General features: G+C 46.7%; 1 protein-coding gene across 1 annotated transcript in view; it reads left to right on the top strand.

The window, feature by feature from the left end:
• The window catches only part of chrnb1 (cholinergic receptor, nicotinic, beta 1 (muscle)), a 52686-nt gene that overhangs the window by 7335 nt on the left and 28847 nt on the right, over positions 1-16504 (top strand). The window contains exons 3-4 of the mRNA XM_080451524.1: positions 3739-3783; positions 5824-5933. Of these exons, the coding sequence (XP_080307650.1) occupies positions 3739-3783; positions 5824-5933 (155 nt within the window). The remainder of the gene's footprint in view (positions 1-3738; positions 3784-5823; positions 5934-16504) is intronic.

The raw sequence follows: 16504 nt of genomic DNA, 5'->3' as shown, positions 1-16504 counted from the left end.
CACACACACACACACACGCGCACACGCACACGCGCGCGCGCACGTTTGTATTACTATACTTGTTTAGGACGGCAAAAAAGCTTGTAGATCAGCTATTTTCCATTGCGTGACATAGCCCAGTACAACTAAGTATAAAATAGGTTACCTGGCATGATGTGTACACTAAGTGAGTCAGTAATATTTTATATACTGTACATAGGACCTTTTTTTTAAACAAAGTTGCAAAGTGCATGCTGCACAGGATGCAGATACAGTACAGAAATAAACAACATAATAAAACATACAGTATACATATTCAGTTAATAAATAAATGACAGCCCCCTTTGCAGGGAAGGCAAGTGGGTAGAGAAGGTTGAAGCCCTTTAGACACTCAGCTGAGCTAACAGTGAGGCATGTTCCAGAACTCAAATATAAATTTGACAGATGAACTTTCACTTGTATTAGTGAGTAACATCTGTACTGGGGGCTGTTTACCTTGTCCACCACTGGGTATGATGATTGACCTTGTTGGTCAGATGCTCTGAGTGGCCTAGAGATGGAGTACAGATGCAAAGGTTCTTTACCTTGTGTACAGGGCCTTTTACAGAATGTGATAAGCCAGTTTCCCAAATGTTTTAACCCATTAAATCCGGGAACGCATGATATGCATTTCATCTAAAATTATTTTGTTCCATTATTTTGTTCCCCCCCCCCCCCCCGAAGCCAAGATTTGAGTTACAAATGTTCGCTTTAGAAAATACTATACTATATTCAAAGATTTGCCCAAATGTTTGTTTTTCAAAATTGCAGATCTACAAGCTCATAACGCGGTGCCGCGCTATGAGCTCGTAGATCTGCTATTTTTGAATAGCCAAAGTATAAAATAATGGCTATAGCTAAAATCTAAAATGACACAGATGCGTTGATGCATTGAATTGGGTTAATTTCTAGGACCCTCATTTTGTTATGCATTAGGTCACGGACCCCCCACATAACTCTGAGAGTGTACAAATGGAACCAAATGGACCCATTTAGCTGGGGAACCCCCTCAAGGACCCCTGGGGGTCCCCGTGATAAGCAGGTTCTAATCTATTCTATACTTTTTATGGGGAGCCAATGAAAGGATGTGAGGAGTGTGAAGTGGAATCTGTTTTTTTGTGTTAAGCACGAGCTGCAGGTGGGACAGGATTGCCTGGCTGAGACGGAGAGAAAAGAGCATTGCATTAGTCAAGTTGTGAAGAAATTTGGTTATGAATTGTAATAGTAAATCTAGATCTCTGCTTGATGGCATTGATTCTTATTTATTTTTTTTGGCGATGTTCTAGAGTTGGATAGACCATGGGGTCTATCTTTGGTCCCCTATTTTTCCCCCTTTTTTTTGCACTAAATCTCTTTGCTGAATATAGCAATACTGTAGGTGAATGTTTGCCTATTTATGCCAAATATTCACCTATTATGACATGCCCAGAATTGGGACACCGACACACGCGCGCACGCACACACACACACTCTCTTGCTCTCTCGCTCTCTCGCTCTCTTTCCTTCTCTTCCCTTAAACCTCCCATCAAGGTCAGTCACACTTGAGGGGAAGCCACATGGGTTCCTGACTTCTGGAGTGGAACGATCTTGAAAGCTGACCCACTTGGAAGCTCAAATCCCCCCCCCCAACACCACAGTGTTGCTGTTAGCATTCTGTATACAACGCCAGTAGTATTACTCATGGCAATGGTCCTCTGGTCCATACAGGAAGTATCAGCTGCTAGGGTGGGGTGGGGGGGGGTAGGTGGCTTAATAGTCCTCTTTCACATCTCTATCTCTCTGTCTCTCTGTGTGTGTGTGTCTCTCTCTCTGTCTCTCTCTCTCTGTCTCTCTCTCTCTCTCTGTCTCTCTCTCTACCAGCTGTCTGCCCGACATTCCTCCCTGGGTTTTAAATAGCAGGTCTGCTTCAGAGGAGTAATGCACCCCCTTGGACAGTCAATCATACCAAACCTTTCCCATACAAAGGCACACGCACGCACGCATGCACGCACCCCCCCCACACACACACACACGCACACACACTGACATGTTGTGAGCAGCTTATAGATCTGTTTTCGTGCGTGACACCAGTATAAGTAAAAGGCACAACTCCAACCCCTAAAACTAACCTTAAGGTGAAAATTGTCCTCACAGTGTCTATTTCTCAAGTTCTATTACACTTGTTGGGACATTTGGTACTTACAAGTATAGTAATACAAACACACACACACACACACACACACACACACACACACACACACACACACACACACACACACACACACACACACACACACACACACACACACACACACACACACACCAGAGCTGTTGTGATCTCAAGTAATAACCCCTTTATCTGGGATTGTGTGATTCCAAAAGGTTAATCCTGTGAATCATGGTTCAAAGTAAAGGACACCTCTGCTGATTTTTATCTGAATCATATTCTTCTATTGTGAGAGGACACATGAAAGTCTGACCAACTGTGACACTTTCTGGTGTGTTCTGTGCATCCAGAGCTGTCTGTCTTTCTCTCTCTCTCTCTCTCTCTCTCACTCACTCACTCACTCACTCACTCACTCTCTGTCTCACTCAGCCTAGGTGAAACGCAGCATTTTACGTTTTTAAGTCATTATTTTCAGCGCTTAAAGAGAGAGCACTCTCGAGACAGAACAATTTGGTAAGTGTTGTCAGATTCTCACATCCTTCTCACAATATTAACGATATGAATCCAGTAAAAAAAAAAAATCAATGAGCCCGCCCTTTAAAAGCAATTACAACTGAAGGCACAGTAGGCTACCAGTATTCACTGCACCTAGAAAAAATAAGGTCTATCAATCGAGGTTGATGTTTTCAGAGCGTATAGATGGGGGAACGTCACTATAATCCTTCCAGAAAGGATAAAACGGATGAGTGAATCTTCTTCTAATGCCAGTGCCCTTGGACAGATGCACCATATCCTCAAGGAGACATTTAGTTGCTCCACTGAAACTGCTGTGAGAGGGACTTTATCTTCTATTATGTTCTCATACTCACAGGAGAGAAATCAAGAGATTAACGGCACTAAAAAGACTTTGTACCTGATTGGACCATATCCAAAAGAACAGTTATAGAAAGATGGACATGGTCTCTTTTCACATTGGGTCTGTGTTAGAATAATAATAAGCCCATTGAGACCTGAGACTGATGTCTTCTAAATCCTAACAGTTTTCTGAAAAACGTATGTTGCTACATCAGCGGTGCTCAAACTTTTTCATGTCAAGGATCCCCAAAATTATGTTATTTGTCCGGACCCCCATTTCAAAATATTGTGTCCCAGGGACACCCAGAAGCAAAGATTTGACTTAAAAATGTTCGCTTAAAAGCTCGCTTAAAAGCTTAAGTATAAAATAGTGGTTAAAGTGGTTAAAATCTAAAATGACACAGATGCTTTCCCAGTTTTAATGGGATAAAGGAACTTGCATTATTTTGACTCTGCCTGTTTAGGACCCGTGTCCTCCATTTCTCGAAGCCCCGAAAGAAAGACCAGCTTAGTGACTGGTGCCTGTCGCTGATACAGCAGCCCTATTGTAGTTCCACTTCTTCCATCTGTTTGGGTTTTTTAAATTTCATGCATTTTCATTGTTTTCTGTTTTACCCTGGTTCCCTTTTTGTTATTGTTCTTTTATTGATGCTAATTGTGGTCTTATTATCAAATGTATGCAAATCCTGACATTTATGCACGCATTTTCTCCCTTTTAGAATATGAAAAATGAAGAAATGAGCACGGTTGTTATCATGGATATGGTAAGTTTGTTTGTGTGTCTTCGGCACTCTGTCGCCTCACAGTGGTACCTCATGTTACTGCATGCTTGATGCAGTACAGCTATGTGGACGTGGTTTGCTTGTCATCCTAAGGGCCTTTTCACTCGGGAATTGACTTAGTATTAAGGGGAGTTGAGGAGGGAGGGGGCAGGCAGTCTGACCGGTGTCCAATGAAAGTGTTGCATTCGTGCTCGTCACGCGCACACGGCCGCCCGCCTAAAGAGTTGAATTGTGTTGACCTTTTTTGGTATCTATTCACATGTGGTGCACAGTGCAACCCCGCGGATCCAGGCGGGTCTCGCTCCCCCGTGCGAAAAGACCCTAATACTTAATTAATGCTCCGTTGTACAACAGTGTTGCTTGCTGAAAGCAGACGATTTACATGGTCACAACTAGGGCTGGACAATTAACCGAAAATATATAAAAAACAATATTTATTACCAATATCCGACTTATAACTGAATAATCGAGAAACACAATTATGTGTCAACGAATTGACATGAAACAATTCAAATAGATTTTGTTCTAATCGACTAAATCGATTAATCAAAGTAAAAATAGCCGAAGTCACATCACCCAGCCCTAGTCACAACATTAGCTTGTAAATCAGCTACCCAATTCACAAGCGGCATCTCACAACGCGTATGACATCATCACCCAATCATCCTACGATTAACTACAATCGTACTTAATTACATAAACATTTTCATTTGTACGCCAGTGGAGAGACACTGGCGTACACATACAAATGAAAAGGGAATCACTCACGGCAAACAACACACAACACCAATAATTGACTCGGAACATGATAGAGCACTCGTATTATATATTATTACCACCTGTGAACAGTACATCAATCAACAGGCCTAATCATTACACATGCGCGGCGTATGCAAGCAATTTCTCCGCTCGCATCATCTTGACTAACTCAAGCGTGACCCCCGTAGCTCTGACGGCGATGTGTTTATCAGTGTGAGACCCCCCCGACTCATCTGCTTGGAGCTCACACCGAGCAAAGCGCTGTGAATACCCACTCCAAAAAAACCAAATTGCTCGCTGAGCGAGAGCACTCGCCGTTCCTAATCGTAATGCGCGGCGTATGCGGAATGAGAAATTATGCTAATGGGAGTCGATATTATGCATGAACGAACGCGCATGGATATTGTCCCCCGTGGTAACGAATGCCAATGGCAGCGAAATTAAAAATAAATTGATGAAATGACAAATTGTTTACGTTTGTAAATGGAAAGGTTTCGCCTTCTGTCTCTTTCTGTTTGGTCCCGCTCCACTGCACGCCGTGTTTTCTTTTTTGCTGTTTTGCTCCCTTTCTATCCTTTCACTGCATTGAAGCTGCAATCCGGAACTTGTTTTTATAAATGAAACGTTATTTTAACCAATCTTTATGGTAGTGTATGTTACTATGTTTATACATTATAACTACTGCATTTGCAGTGGATGGATGTGGTCTCCCTACTCCTCCATTGAGAAATGGAGGAGCAACTCTGGTGTCAGGTAAGGACACCTACTGGTCGACAGGTAGTGCTGCCTGAAGCTCACATGCTTCAGGCAGTACTACTTGTCTATATCTGACCAAGCATTGATTCCATCTTGGCAGAGCAGTAGAAGTAGGGTCTTTCACACCCAGGTTGGATGTAAAACCTATGGGCTACGGATTGCAGCTTTAAGTGTTTGTCCCATTCAAACAGTAGCTAGCTGCAGTAGATGACGGGAGCACTAGACCACACACACACACACACACACAGACACACACACAATCCCTAACGCTAAGATTTAGAGGTTAGTTAGCCTAACCCCTAAATCCTAACCCCAACCCGAATCTATTCATAATTTCTCAAATTCTACTATAGTTGTGTGGGGACATTTGGCCCTCACAAGTATAGTACTGCAAATACACACACACACACACACACACACACACACACACACACACACACACACACACACACACACACACACACACACACACACACACACACTGACCCATGTCACTGATCCTGGCAGGAATGGACAGACCATCGATTGTCGTGGAAACCTAAGGAGAACGATGGGATTGAGGTGATGCGTATTCCCTCTGGGAAGGTTTGGCTGCCAGACATTGTTCTCATCAATAAGTAAGTAGTGGAAACACACTGCGGCTGACATTCACACTCAGCACTCTCTCCTCAAACAAACAGCTGAAAGTGAATTTGTGCCCCTGGATGTTTGGGTCATGTTGTTGTGTTTTTCCACTTTGTGTGTGGGCCGGGGCTAGGGAAACGTTTTGTTGGCAAACACTAAATGAGTTTTTCAACCTAATTCAGAATCTTGTTTGTTTGTTTTGAACTATTTTCCACCGTATGTAAACTGAAAACTCTCAAACTGAATTGGAAAAGTTAGCAGGGAACGACTGTCTGGTGTGTGTGTGTGTGTGTGGGGGGGGGAATTATTTCAATTATTAAAAACAATATATTTTTATATCAATGCATTGCTGCATTGAAATTGAGAACATCTCCCAAAAGCATATTTGAAATAGGGCTTAAGTGTTAATTTTTTTATTTATTCTTTTTGGGTCCCTGGAGTCCCTTCCTAGAAGTGTCAAAAGTACAATATTTCTATTTGAAACGTTGCAGAGTGAAAGCCATGTGCTTGCAAAAACACTATTTTTTAATTTATTTACTATAATACTCAAGTAAATGTACTTAGTTAGTGTCCACCACCACTGCATAGATGTACATCACTCCCCCACCACCGCCACCACAAAGGCCCGGACTCCATCCCGGCAGCAGTGCCTCCAATTAACACACCTGGCAGCAGGAGGTGGGGACCGTGTCCTCCTGGCTGATCAGTGGGACTCCTCGCTGTCAGCTGACTCCATGTGGATCACAGCACGCATGGGGCTGTCTACTATCTCCCCTCCAGAACGGTGGGAGTGTTGGCAGCAAGGTCATCACTGTTAATTAACAGTAACGAAATGATGAATACTAGATGTGTGTGGGGAAAAGTTTTTTTTTTAATTAATGAGTAAATAGAAATGAGGCTTTACAAAAAACGATTACTACTGTAACTGAAACTGTAATGTGCAGTACAATACTAACTAAAACTAATTAAAACCATAGAGAAGATGTCCTCAGATTTTATCTTTGTGGATTTATTTCATACGTACATAAGCCTATAGGCCTAGAGTATTTTGGGTGGAACCTTTTTTTTTATTGGTGTTTTATGATGATTTGTTGAGTTTTTATTACATAATACTTTTTCTGAGCTTTTTGAGTCTTGTCCTGTACAAGTACCCCGCATTACAATAAAATCTACGAGCTCCGTGGCCTTGTGGTTAGTGTCCACCCTGAGACTGGGAGGTCAGGGTTCAATCCCCAGTTGAGTCGTATCAAAGACTATGGTACCCAAAGCCTCCCTGCTTGACCCATCAGCACCAAGGGTTGGATTGGGGATAATTCCCTGCAACACACAGTACTAGCATCATGTCCAGGGGGTGTACTTGGACATCAAGCTGCCTCACAGTTAAGGAAACAACAGATGCTGTAGTAGGCTCCTGACCTACAGTATGGGCCACATGGCTCGGGAAGACTGCTTAATTGCTGTACTTAAAAAAAACTAAAACTTACATCAAAGTTAATAAAAACTCAACAAAAACTAAGCCTTTTGAAAAAATACTAACTAAACTAAATGAGCAAACCCTCTAACTAGTTCAAACTAAACGGAAATTGTAAACAAGCAAGTAGAAATGAAATAAACATGAAAAATGCAAAACTATAATAAGCTTTGTTGGCAGCGACCATAGGCAATGAAAAAGAAAATGTGGGGGTAAAACCTTAATGATAACTTTTCAGAAAACAAACAAAGAAACGGCACAGCTCCCTGCCATGACCAACTAAATCCTTTGGCAATATATTCGCTTTGCTGTCGCTAAGTCTTACCATTTCACAGAGACAGTGGAGAACCTTGAAAAAGCAATACTGCAACTGCTCAGCCATTATTGCCAACAGCGAGCCAGAGTAGTGCTATTGCACTGTACACAAAGTACACCCAAAAGAATACTGTATGCACAGCACAGCGTGGGCACTCGTACATCGGAAAAGCTATATAACAGCACTTAAACTAGTTAAGATACTCTCTGGCTTCGATTATAGTCTCTGCTTTGGGCCATTATTATTCAGTACAAGTGATCAGGTGAATGCACTTATCGAGTGCCCCCTTTTTTATAACGTGAATGTATTCTCTCTCTCTCTGCCACACACACACACATACCCTTCGTTGCTATCGGGCAAAAAACTTGTATCTCCATATTTCAAAATGAATGCCCTACTAAGTAGTAAGGCATTCATTTAGAAATAATAATCATACTAGTGTCAAGTGAGAGTGAAAGTGGTTAAGTGTGTCTGTGGGTTTCATACATATTTAACCAATGAAAAGTATTAATAAGAGCTTGTGAATACATTTATTATTTTGTCACAAGCTATTTATTTTAAGTTAATTTATACATTGGATCACAGGTTATTTTTTTTCCATTTCCTGAGTACTGTAAGTAATGGTTTTGGACATACAAGGTTTCCACCCGACAGTGACGCCTTTGCCTTGCTCATTGTCGAGGCTCCCATTAGCTGTGCTGTAAATATCCCCAGTGCTCTGCTCGTCAATGCTTGATAGGCAATTAAGCAGCATGACTCCCCAATAACGGATCGGATGGCACAGCTCAGCTGTCCCGGGGGCGCGCGCGCACACACACACACACACACACACACTGCCCTTTTCATTATGATCAATGTTTGTCATTTTTTATCTCACCCAGCACCTTCACAGGGACAGAGAGTTTAACAGGGGTTTGAGGAGACTTTTCCCCTCTCCAAGCCACCAGGGACATAATAGCCAGCCCTGCTGCACGCTGACAGGCTGCTACATTCACGTGTCTAATTGGCGTGATGTCTCTGTTGTGTATTGTATTCTTCTGAGTTTAATGGCTACAAGACGTCAGCCTCGACGTTAGCGCTGCTGCGCCGACGAAGCCGGGTATAGGCTCTCGTTCTCTAGTCCACTGTGAGATGCGTCGAGATTCCTTCTTGCTGTAAGAAACTAAGGGTTACTTCCGTAACCCCGGTTTTGTAAATTGCGAACGAGTTGTTCACATATGGGAAACAGCGCCCTCTGGCGATGATATAGAAGCTTCACATTCACTCCCTCAGGGCCAAACCCTTTTTGGCCCGATGGGTCTTCCGTCGCTTTCCGGTAATCCACTCCCGAAGGTATTATAGGAGACCGGAATGCGGAAGTCGTTCTCTTGATACACCAGCTTCCTTCTGCCTACGGTGAAGCAAAAAGAAGGGTGTTTCTGTGAACAACTCGTTCGCAATTTACAAAACCGGGGTTACGGAAGTAACCCTTAGTTTTGCTACATTGCTCTCTCGTTGTTCACATATGGGAGATATAAACCCCCGGAATGTATCTACAAATCGAGATACCACAATACCTGCCCCAGTACCGGGCGCCAGGGCCCCGCCCCCCCCAGGGGCGTGGCCCTCAGCACCCAGACGCCATCAGACCCACCGGGTCTGAGGCAAGGATCAGGAAAGTAGGGCCCTGACAACCCATTGTCAGCCCTAAGATCTAAAAAACATGCACAGCCTGTCCATCTTAGTGGAGGGCCCTAACAGACCGAAGTCCGCCTTACTGACCTAAGGCCCGGACTTCGGCCTATGACATACTAAGCACAAGGGCATGAACAGATCCTACATCCGTTCTATGCCCCTACCCACCTTCAGGTGGAAGCCACACCCAGGACTGCGAGCGCCGAGGAAGACGCCGCCACGTCCAGGCTAGAAAAAACAGCGAAAGTCAAGGAGACTACCAACTCGCTGTCATGTAGACGTCCTGAAAGACACGCCTCTGCAGAGGGCCCAGGACGTCAACACCCCCTAGGAGGCACAAGGGCATGAACCGACCTTACGTCTGTTCCATGCATCTACCCCACCGTCAGGTGGAAACCGCGCCCAGGACTGCGTGCGCCATGGAGGGCGCTGCCACGTCCAGGCCAAAGAGAGCAGCGAAAGTCGAGGTAGACGACTAACTTGCTGCCGTGTAGGCGTCCTGAAAAACACACCTCTGCAGAGGGCCCAGGACGTCGACACACCCCTAGTAGAGTGCGCTCTCAGGCCGTCAGGCACTGGGGCTCCGCTACTAGTGTATGCCAGGCGAATAGCATCCAAAAATCCACCGGGAAGGCGTTGACAAAGCCACCGCCTTCCCCGTGACCGGGGCCCCAAGAAACGAACAACCGGCTGGGTCGGTTCTGGGCCACAGTCCCCCGGACATACACCCCCAGGGCCTTCACTGGCCAGAGACAGTGCAGCCTCCGATCCTCCTCCGGGCAACCGGAGGCAGGTGAAAAGCCACCACCTCAGTAGGCTTTAACCACTGCTAGGTAGTCTTGGGGACAAACGCCGGGTTGGGTTTGAAGACAACCCTACCGTCACCCCTAGCGAACCTCATGCACTCTGGAGTCACCGAGAGGGCACGAATATCGCTCACCCGTTCCGCTGTCAACAGCGCAACCAGGAGTACCGTTTTGAACGTGAGGAACTTTGGTTCCTCCGTCTTCAACGGCTCAAAAGGAGGACGAGAGAGTGAGTCGAGCACCAGGACCAAGTCCCAACGCGGCGAACAGGGACCTTGAGACAGGATGTGCACACAGCGCACTTCATGAACTGGCCCACAAGGGGCTGTTTTACGCGGTTTTCCCCTCAAAGCCAACCGTGGCTCACTGAGATAGCCGCCAGGTACCCTTCGATCGTGGAGAAAACGTTTCCCAGATCCTACCTATCCTGTAGTAAGATCAGGACGTCTGCGACCGAAACCTGGAGCGGAACCACGCACAGCCGGGGACCGTCCCAGATACCATTCCTCGCACACGCCCTACTTTGTCCCGTAGAGAGACCTAGTGGAGTGTGCCCTAGCGGCCTGAATAGTATCCGCTAGTGGTGGAAAAACAGTCATTTCAGCGAACGAACGACTTTGTCCACGTTCACGGCAATGAATAGTTCAATTGACTCGTTCACGTCTAGTGTAAAAACGCCCTCGTGGGAGCGTTTTTGTTTTCTACGTCGCATGACGCACGTACAGCCCAACCTCCCGTCCTATAGCGGGGAAAGGGGATGGGGGCATGCACTATAGTGTGAACGTAACTGTCCCAGAAAAAGAACGAACTCGTTCACATTCACGGCAAGGAACTAGTTATTTTGAGCGAGTCGAACCTGAACGATACCCCACTGGTAGCCACCATTCTAGGTGGAAAACCAGTCGCAGTCAAGTTTTCCCTCCACGGGCCAGACCCACAATTCCTATTTCTGCGGGTCTGGGATGAAAGGTTTCGCCCCTCGCCTGCTGTCGCGGATCCCTGCGTAGCGGGAGGGGCCAAGGTTGCTCGTAGAGGAGGGGAGATCTCCCCGATCTCCAGGAGCCCCATACCGGAGCCACCAGCAACGCCACCAAGCCTTGGAGTCTGATCCGTTCCGGAGTGGAGTGGATCAGTTCCAGCGGAGGGCACGCATAAGGCAGCCCCCCCGGCCATTCGTGCGCCGGGGCGTCCAGGTCCAGCGGAGCCTGCTCTCTCATTGAGAGGAACAGCGAGCAATCTGCGTTCTCCTCCGCGGCAACTAGGTCCAGATCTGGTCCGCGACCCCGGTGCGGAAACCAATCTGAATAAAAGTCTCGCCTCTGGACAGAGGATCGGTACCCCTGTTCAGAAGGCCAAGTACATGAGAGGCGCTGATTGATTCCAAGTGTGCGTAGCACCACAAAATCAAACCTACGTGCCAGACTGTTCAAGGGAGGAGATCTCGGACCTCCTTGCTTGTTGGTACAGGCCATGGTCGTGGCATTGTCCGTCCTGACCTGAACGTGACGTCCACTGATGTGGGGCTCAAAGTGTTTTACCGCCAAAAAGGACTGCCATCAACTCCAAGCAGTTAATGTATGCTGTCCTCATGCTGCGGTTCCACAGACCCCTGGCCGTTCGGCCCCCGAAGGTGGTGACCCACCCTGTGAGGCTGTCATCGGTGGCGATCGTCATTCTTGAGATGATCCTCCCTACAGGGACGCCCTCCGACAGGAAAGGAACTACTTTCCCTTGTTGGAGGGACTGCATGCATGCCGCGGACACTGTCACACGGCAAAAAACCTGAGGGAGCCCAACCAGAGAGTCCGCATCCAGTGCGATACCTATAAGGTAGCGTGATGGGACTGGGTGAGCACACACTTCGTGCACATCTCGCAGTTCAGTGTGAAACCCGGGGAGGTCAGGTGCGACACCACCCGTCTATGGTGATGACATGCATCCTGAACGCGAGTCCGCACTCAGCAACCAATTGTTCTATGTAGGTTGCGATTTTCATGAACATCCTGGGACCAGGTACCTGTACACACGACCCTTGAACTCGAAGCGCAGGATTTTCCTGTGCGGAGGGTAGATAGGGATGTGGAGAAGGGCGTCCTTGAGATCTAGTGAGCTCTTAGATCCAAGATAGGACATAGCCCCCCCCCTTTCTTCTTGACCAGGAAGTATCTCGAGTAGAAAACGAGCCGGCTTTCTCCTGGTGACACTGTCCTTACGGCGTTCTCTCGCAACGTCACCGCCGCTTGACCACTAGCGTGTAACAACAGTGCTCTATTGGACAAGGGTGGTCTGGTCTGGTCTGGTCTGTTTGGTTACTACTATATATGTCTATGAAATTAATTCAAGGACCCCAACGGAAACAAGTCCGCAAGGACTTTTTTGGCCGGACCTTTTAGACAAAAGCATTATAAATGTAACTGTGTTTTACATTCTTTTGCCTAATAACATTTTCAATCAATCAATCAATGGTTGAAAAAGCAGTATGTACCGCCAAACAGTTCATTTCAGTGAACGAACGATTTAATTCACGTTCACGGCAATGATTTGTTCAAAAGATTCGTTCAAAGAATCGTTCAAACCGCCAACAGTTCATTTCAGTGAACGAACGATTTAATTCACGTTCACGGCAATGACCAAAGATTCGTTCAAAGATTTGTTCAATGATTCGTTCAAACGATTCGTTCAATGATTCGTTCAATTTCGGTAGCGCTTCCGGTCCCAGTGGGGCGTAAGGGGCTACTATGTGCATGCAACCATGTGCATCTGATCCCACTAACATGACTGCACAATGCACAGTCGCAGGAGGAGTTAACCAATCCGCCTGTCATGTGTGCGGTGTGCTGAGGGGGCATGAACGAAATCGTGAACGTAACGGTTCCAAAGAGTGAAGAGTGTCCGTTCGTTCACGTCAGGCACTAGTTCTTGTGAAAGAATCGATCATAACCGACACATCACTATACTGTCCACTCGTGTGTGACAACAAAGCTCTGTTGGACATGGGTGGTTTTGTGGAAACTGCGGCCTGTACCCCCGTGCTCTCATATGAAGCACCCACGGGTCGGCGTTGCATTCTTTGCATCGCTCGATGCGGAGTGACAGAGGATTTGGAGGGGTTGTTATTAATGTCGGGCGTACGCGAGCCGCCATCTTGGCTGTACTCGTTGGCCCGGCAACCATGTTTGTTGTTACATCTGTGTGTGTGTGCGCGGCCATTTGAGAGCCGCCATCTTGGCTGTACTCGTTGGCCCGGCAACCGTGCTTGTTGTAACATGTGGGCTCGGGAGCGTCGCCATTTTCGAAGGTGCCACGTGTTTGCCCACGGCCAATTTTTGTTTTGGCACGTGTTTTCCAATGGAGGCAGCCATTTTGGCCACCTCCACCGACAATACAACAACGGGCCTAAGTCTTACCTTACGGCTCTTATTTGGTGGACCAAGGAAAATTTTGACGTGACCCGTGTAGCATGTGACGGTTTAGGCCCGTCACTACGCCTACGTTCCGTCCAACGACCACCAACCGTTGGATGATGATCGTTGGCTCATTTTCATTTCAGATGTAAAACTTACTTGTTGCAATTTGTTTCTTAATACACAAACACTTGTCATAGAAAAAAACATTCTGAGCAACAATAACATCGGACACAGATACATGCACGTTCAAGTAACTTGTACTTCTGGAGTGTGTGTGTGTGTCGGGACTTCTTCCAGGGGCTAGAGGAACGATCCTTCGCCGTTTCCGCTGGCTCCAGTGAAGACTTTGCTGTATTTCGTTGCGATTCCATGTTTTTAATACACAAACCTTGGTCATGACAAACAATCGAGCAAACAACAGCAGGGGGGCACAGAGGCATGCACGGTCATGTAAACTTGTACCCTGATATGTGTGTGCGTGTCGCACAAGTGCATGCACATTCACGTTGTTTAGTAACTCGGGGCTCGGGGTGCAACTTTCTGTCGCCGTTAGCTCCGGTGAGGATCTCGTCCTCTTCACACATTGACAACAATAACAGCAGGAGACACAATAGCATGCACACTCAGGAAATCTGCTCTGGCCTGTGTGTGTGTGTGTGTGTGTGTGTGTGTGTGTTTTGCAAAATCTTCTTTATAGCATACACAGTCAGACGATCTGCTCTGGCATGTGTGTGTGTATCTTGCAAAACATTTTTCCTTCAAGGCATGCACAGTCAGACAATCCGCTCTGGCACGTGTGTGTGTGTTTTTCAATCTTCTTTCTTTCGGTGCTTGGCGAGCGATCCTCCGTCGCGTCTGCCAGCTCTGGTGAAGATCATCTCTTTATCCGGCCACTTTATCCAGGTGCAAAACCCCCGTCTGGGAGGAGGGGGCCTCTCTTTGGTGGGATTTGGAAGGCGGGGAGGCGGTCGCTGTCCCTCCGGTCGCGCTGCTCGCCTCTGGTTGGCAGCGGGTGGGGCGGAGGAAGACTGGGAAAAGCAACTGGACCTACCTGCCGGATCTGTGGTGAACCACCGTACCCTTCCGTGGGTGACGCACAAAACCTAGTACTCTACCAGCCCATCCTGTGGAGTATTAGTTGAGAAAGATCTCCTGTGTGAGGCGTCGCATCTCAGCTAGCGCTGGTATAGCGGCGTCTCCGGTCTCGAGTTGCTTTTTAAATTACACAGACACTTACTTTGTCATGGAAAAACATTTCGAGCCACACAAACAAAAGGAAACACATAGGCATGCACATTCAGCCAGATCTGTACGCTGAAGTGTGTGTCGCGGCTTCTTCCAGGGCTGGAGAGCCTAAGGGAAGGTGGCGAGAACTGAGCCTGAGTGTCCCACTCATCCAGGGGCTGGGAGCAGGAACGGGTGTCGCGTCGTCGCCGGGGGGGAGGAGAGATCCACGCTGGCTCCCCGGTCGTGGCGATCGGCGGTAGTGTTGGGCTCTCGTCGAACCATCGTAAAGGACGTAGGTGGCTAGGCTAGGCTAGGCTAGACTAGGCCAAAGCCACTGGGCAAGCTAGAGGCCAGGCTAAGCTAAAGGCTAGCTAGCCAAGGTAACTAATCTGGTTAGTTTAACGTCCGTAGAATGCTGTGTTTTCCTCATCCGGAAAAGCACAGCGGGGATAGGAGGGAGAGAAGGAGGTCTGGGGAACTCTGTGGACCGAGAATCCGACCAGTCGCTCTAGAGTTTTGATGACCCGCAGATCTCGATCTATTGTAGATTTGTCGTGAAGCTCCTACCTTCACCGTATGCAGAAGGAAGCCAAGAGAACGACTTCCGCATTCCGGTCTCCTATAATACCTTCGGGAGTGGATTACCGGAAAGCGACGGAAGACCCATCGGGCCAAAAAGGGTTTGGCCCTGAGGGAGTGAATGTGAAGCTTCTATATCATCGCCAGAGGGCGCTGTTTCCCATATGTGAACAACGAGAGAGCAATGTAGCAAAACCCCTTATCTCCATACAGTATTTTAACTTTTTGAGTTTTTTCGTGAATCAATCTAAATCAAACATACTTGAACATGCCACAGCGTCACACAAAAGCATCAAAAATAGCAGATCTACAAGCTCGAAGCTTGTCGATTTTTTTATTTGAATCCTGGAAAGTAACCGTTTTGGACATATGAGGTTTCCACCCGACAGAGACCATATGCACTGACCACACTGGCTTGCGAGCCGTCCTTGTGCTTCAGAACTGTAGCTGTTATTGCTACATACATGTACGTACGTACATACATACATACATACATACATACATACATACAATATTGTTAAATTTAACTAATCGATTATTTAAAACATCTAGCTCGTTGTGAGCTTGTAGATCGGCTATTGTCAGGGGTTAAAGTGGTTAAACTTTAACTAATTTAGCTGGGGATCCCCTGGAACCACCTCAAGTACCTGTGGGGGTCCCCCGGATGCCATAGAACTGTGACCATATTGTGGGCTAACTGCAGGTACAGTATAGTAAGGACATAGTGATGTCAATGAACAGAACGGAGACTAGGGTTCTACGTACAGTACATAGTTAGATTTCTTTTTACGCTGTTGACTAGAGCAGTGGTTCTCAAACTTTTTCATATCAAGGAAACCCCCAAATTGATATGTATTTGGCCACGAGCCCCATCTGAAAATGTTTTGTGCCAGGGACCCCCAGAAAAGAAGATTTGTGTTGTGTTATTCAAAATTTTCCAATACTTTGATTAAAAAAGTTGACAAATTAATAAATAGCGGATGTATAAGCTCACAGCGTCGCACAAAGTGATGCGCTTGGGACCCCCTGGACCCCCCCAAGGACCCCTGGGGGTCCCCGGACCCTACTTTGACAACCACTGAAC

The sequence above is a fragment of the Gymnoscopelus braueri genome, assembly GCF_963280865.1.
Source record: "Gymnoscopelus braueri genome assembly, chromosome: 15".
NCBI classification, from domain to species: domain Eukaryota; kingdom Metazoa; phylum Chordata; class Actinopteri; order Myctophiformes; family Myctophidae; genus Gymnoscopelus; species Gymnoscopelus braueri.
This window is presented reverse-complemented; position numbering and strand designations above follow the sequence as displayed.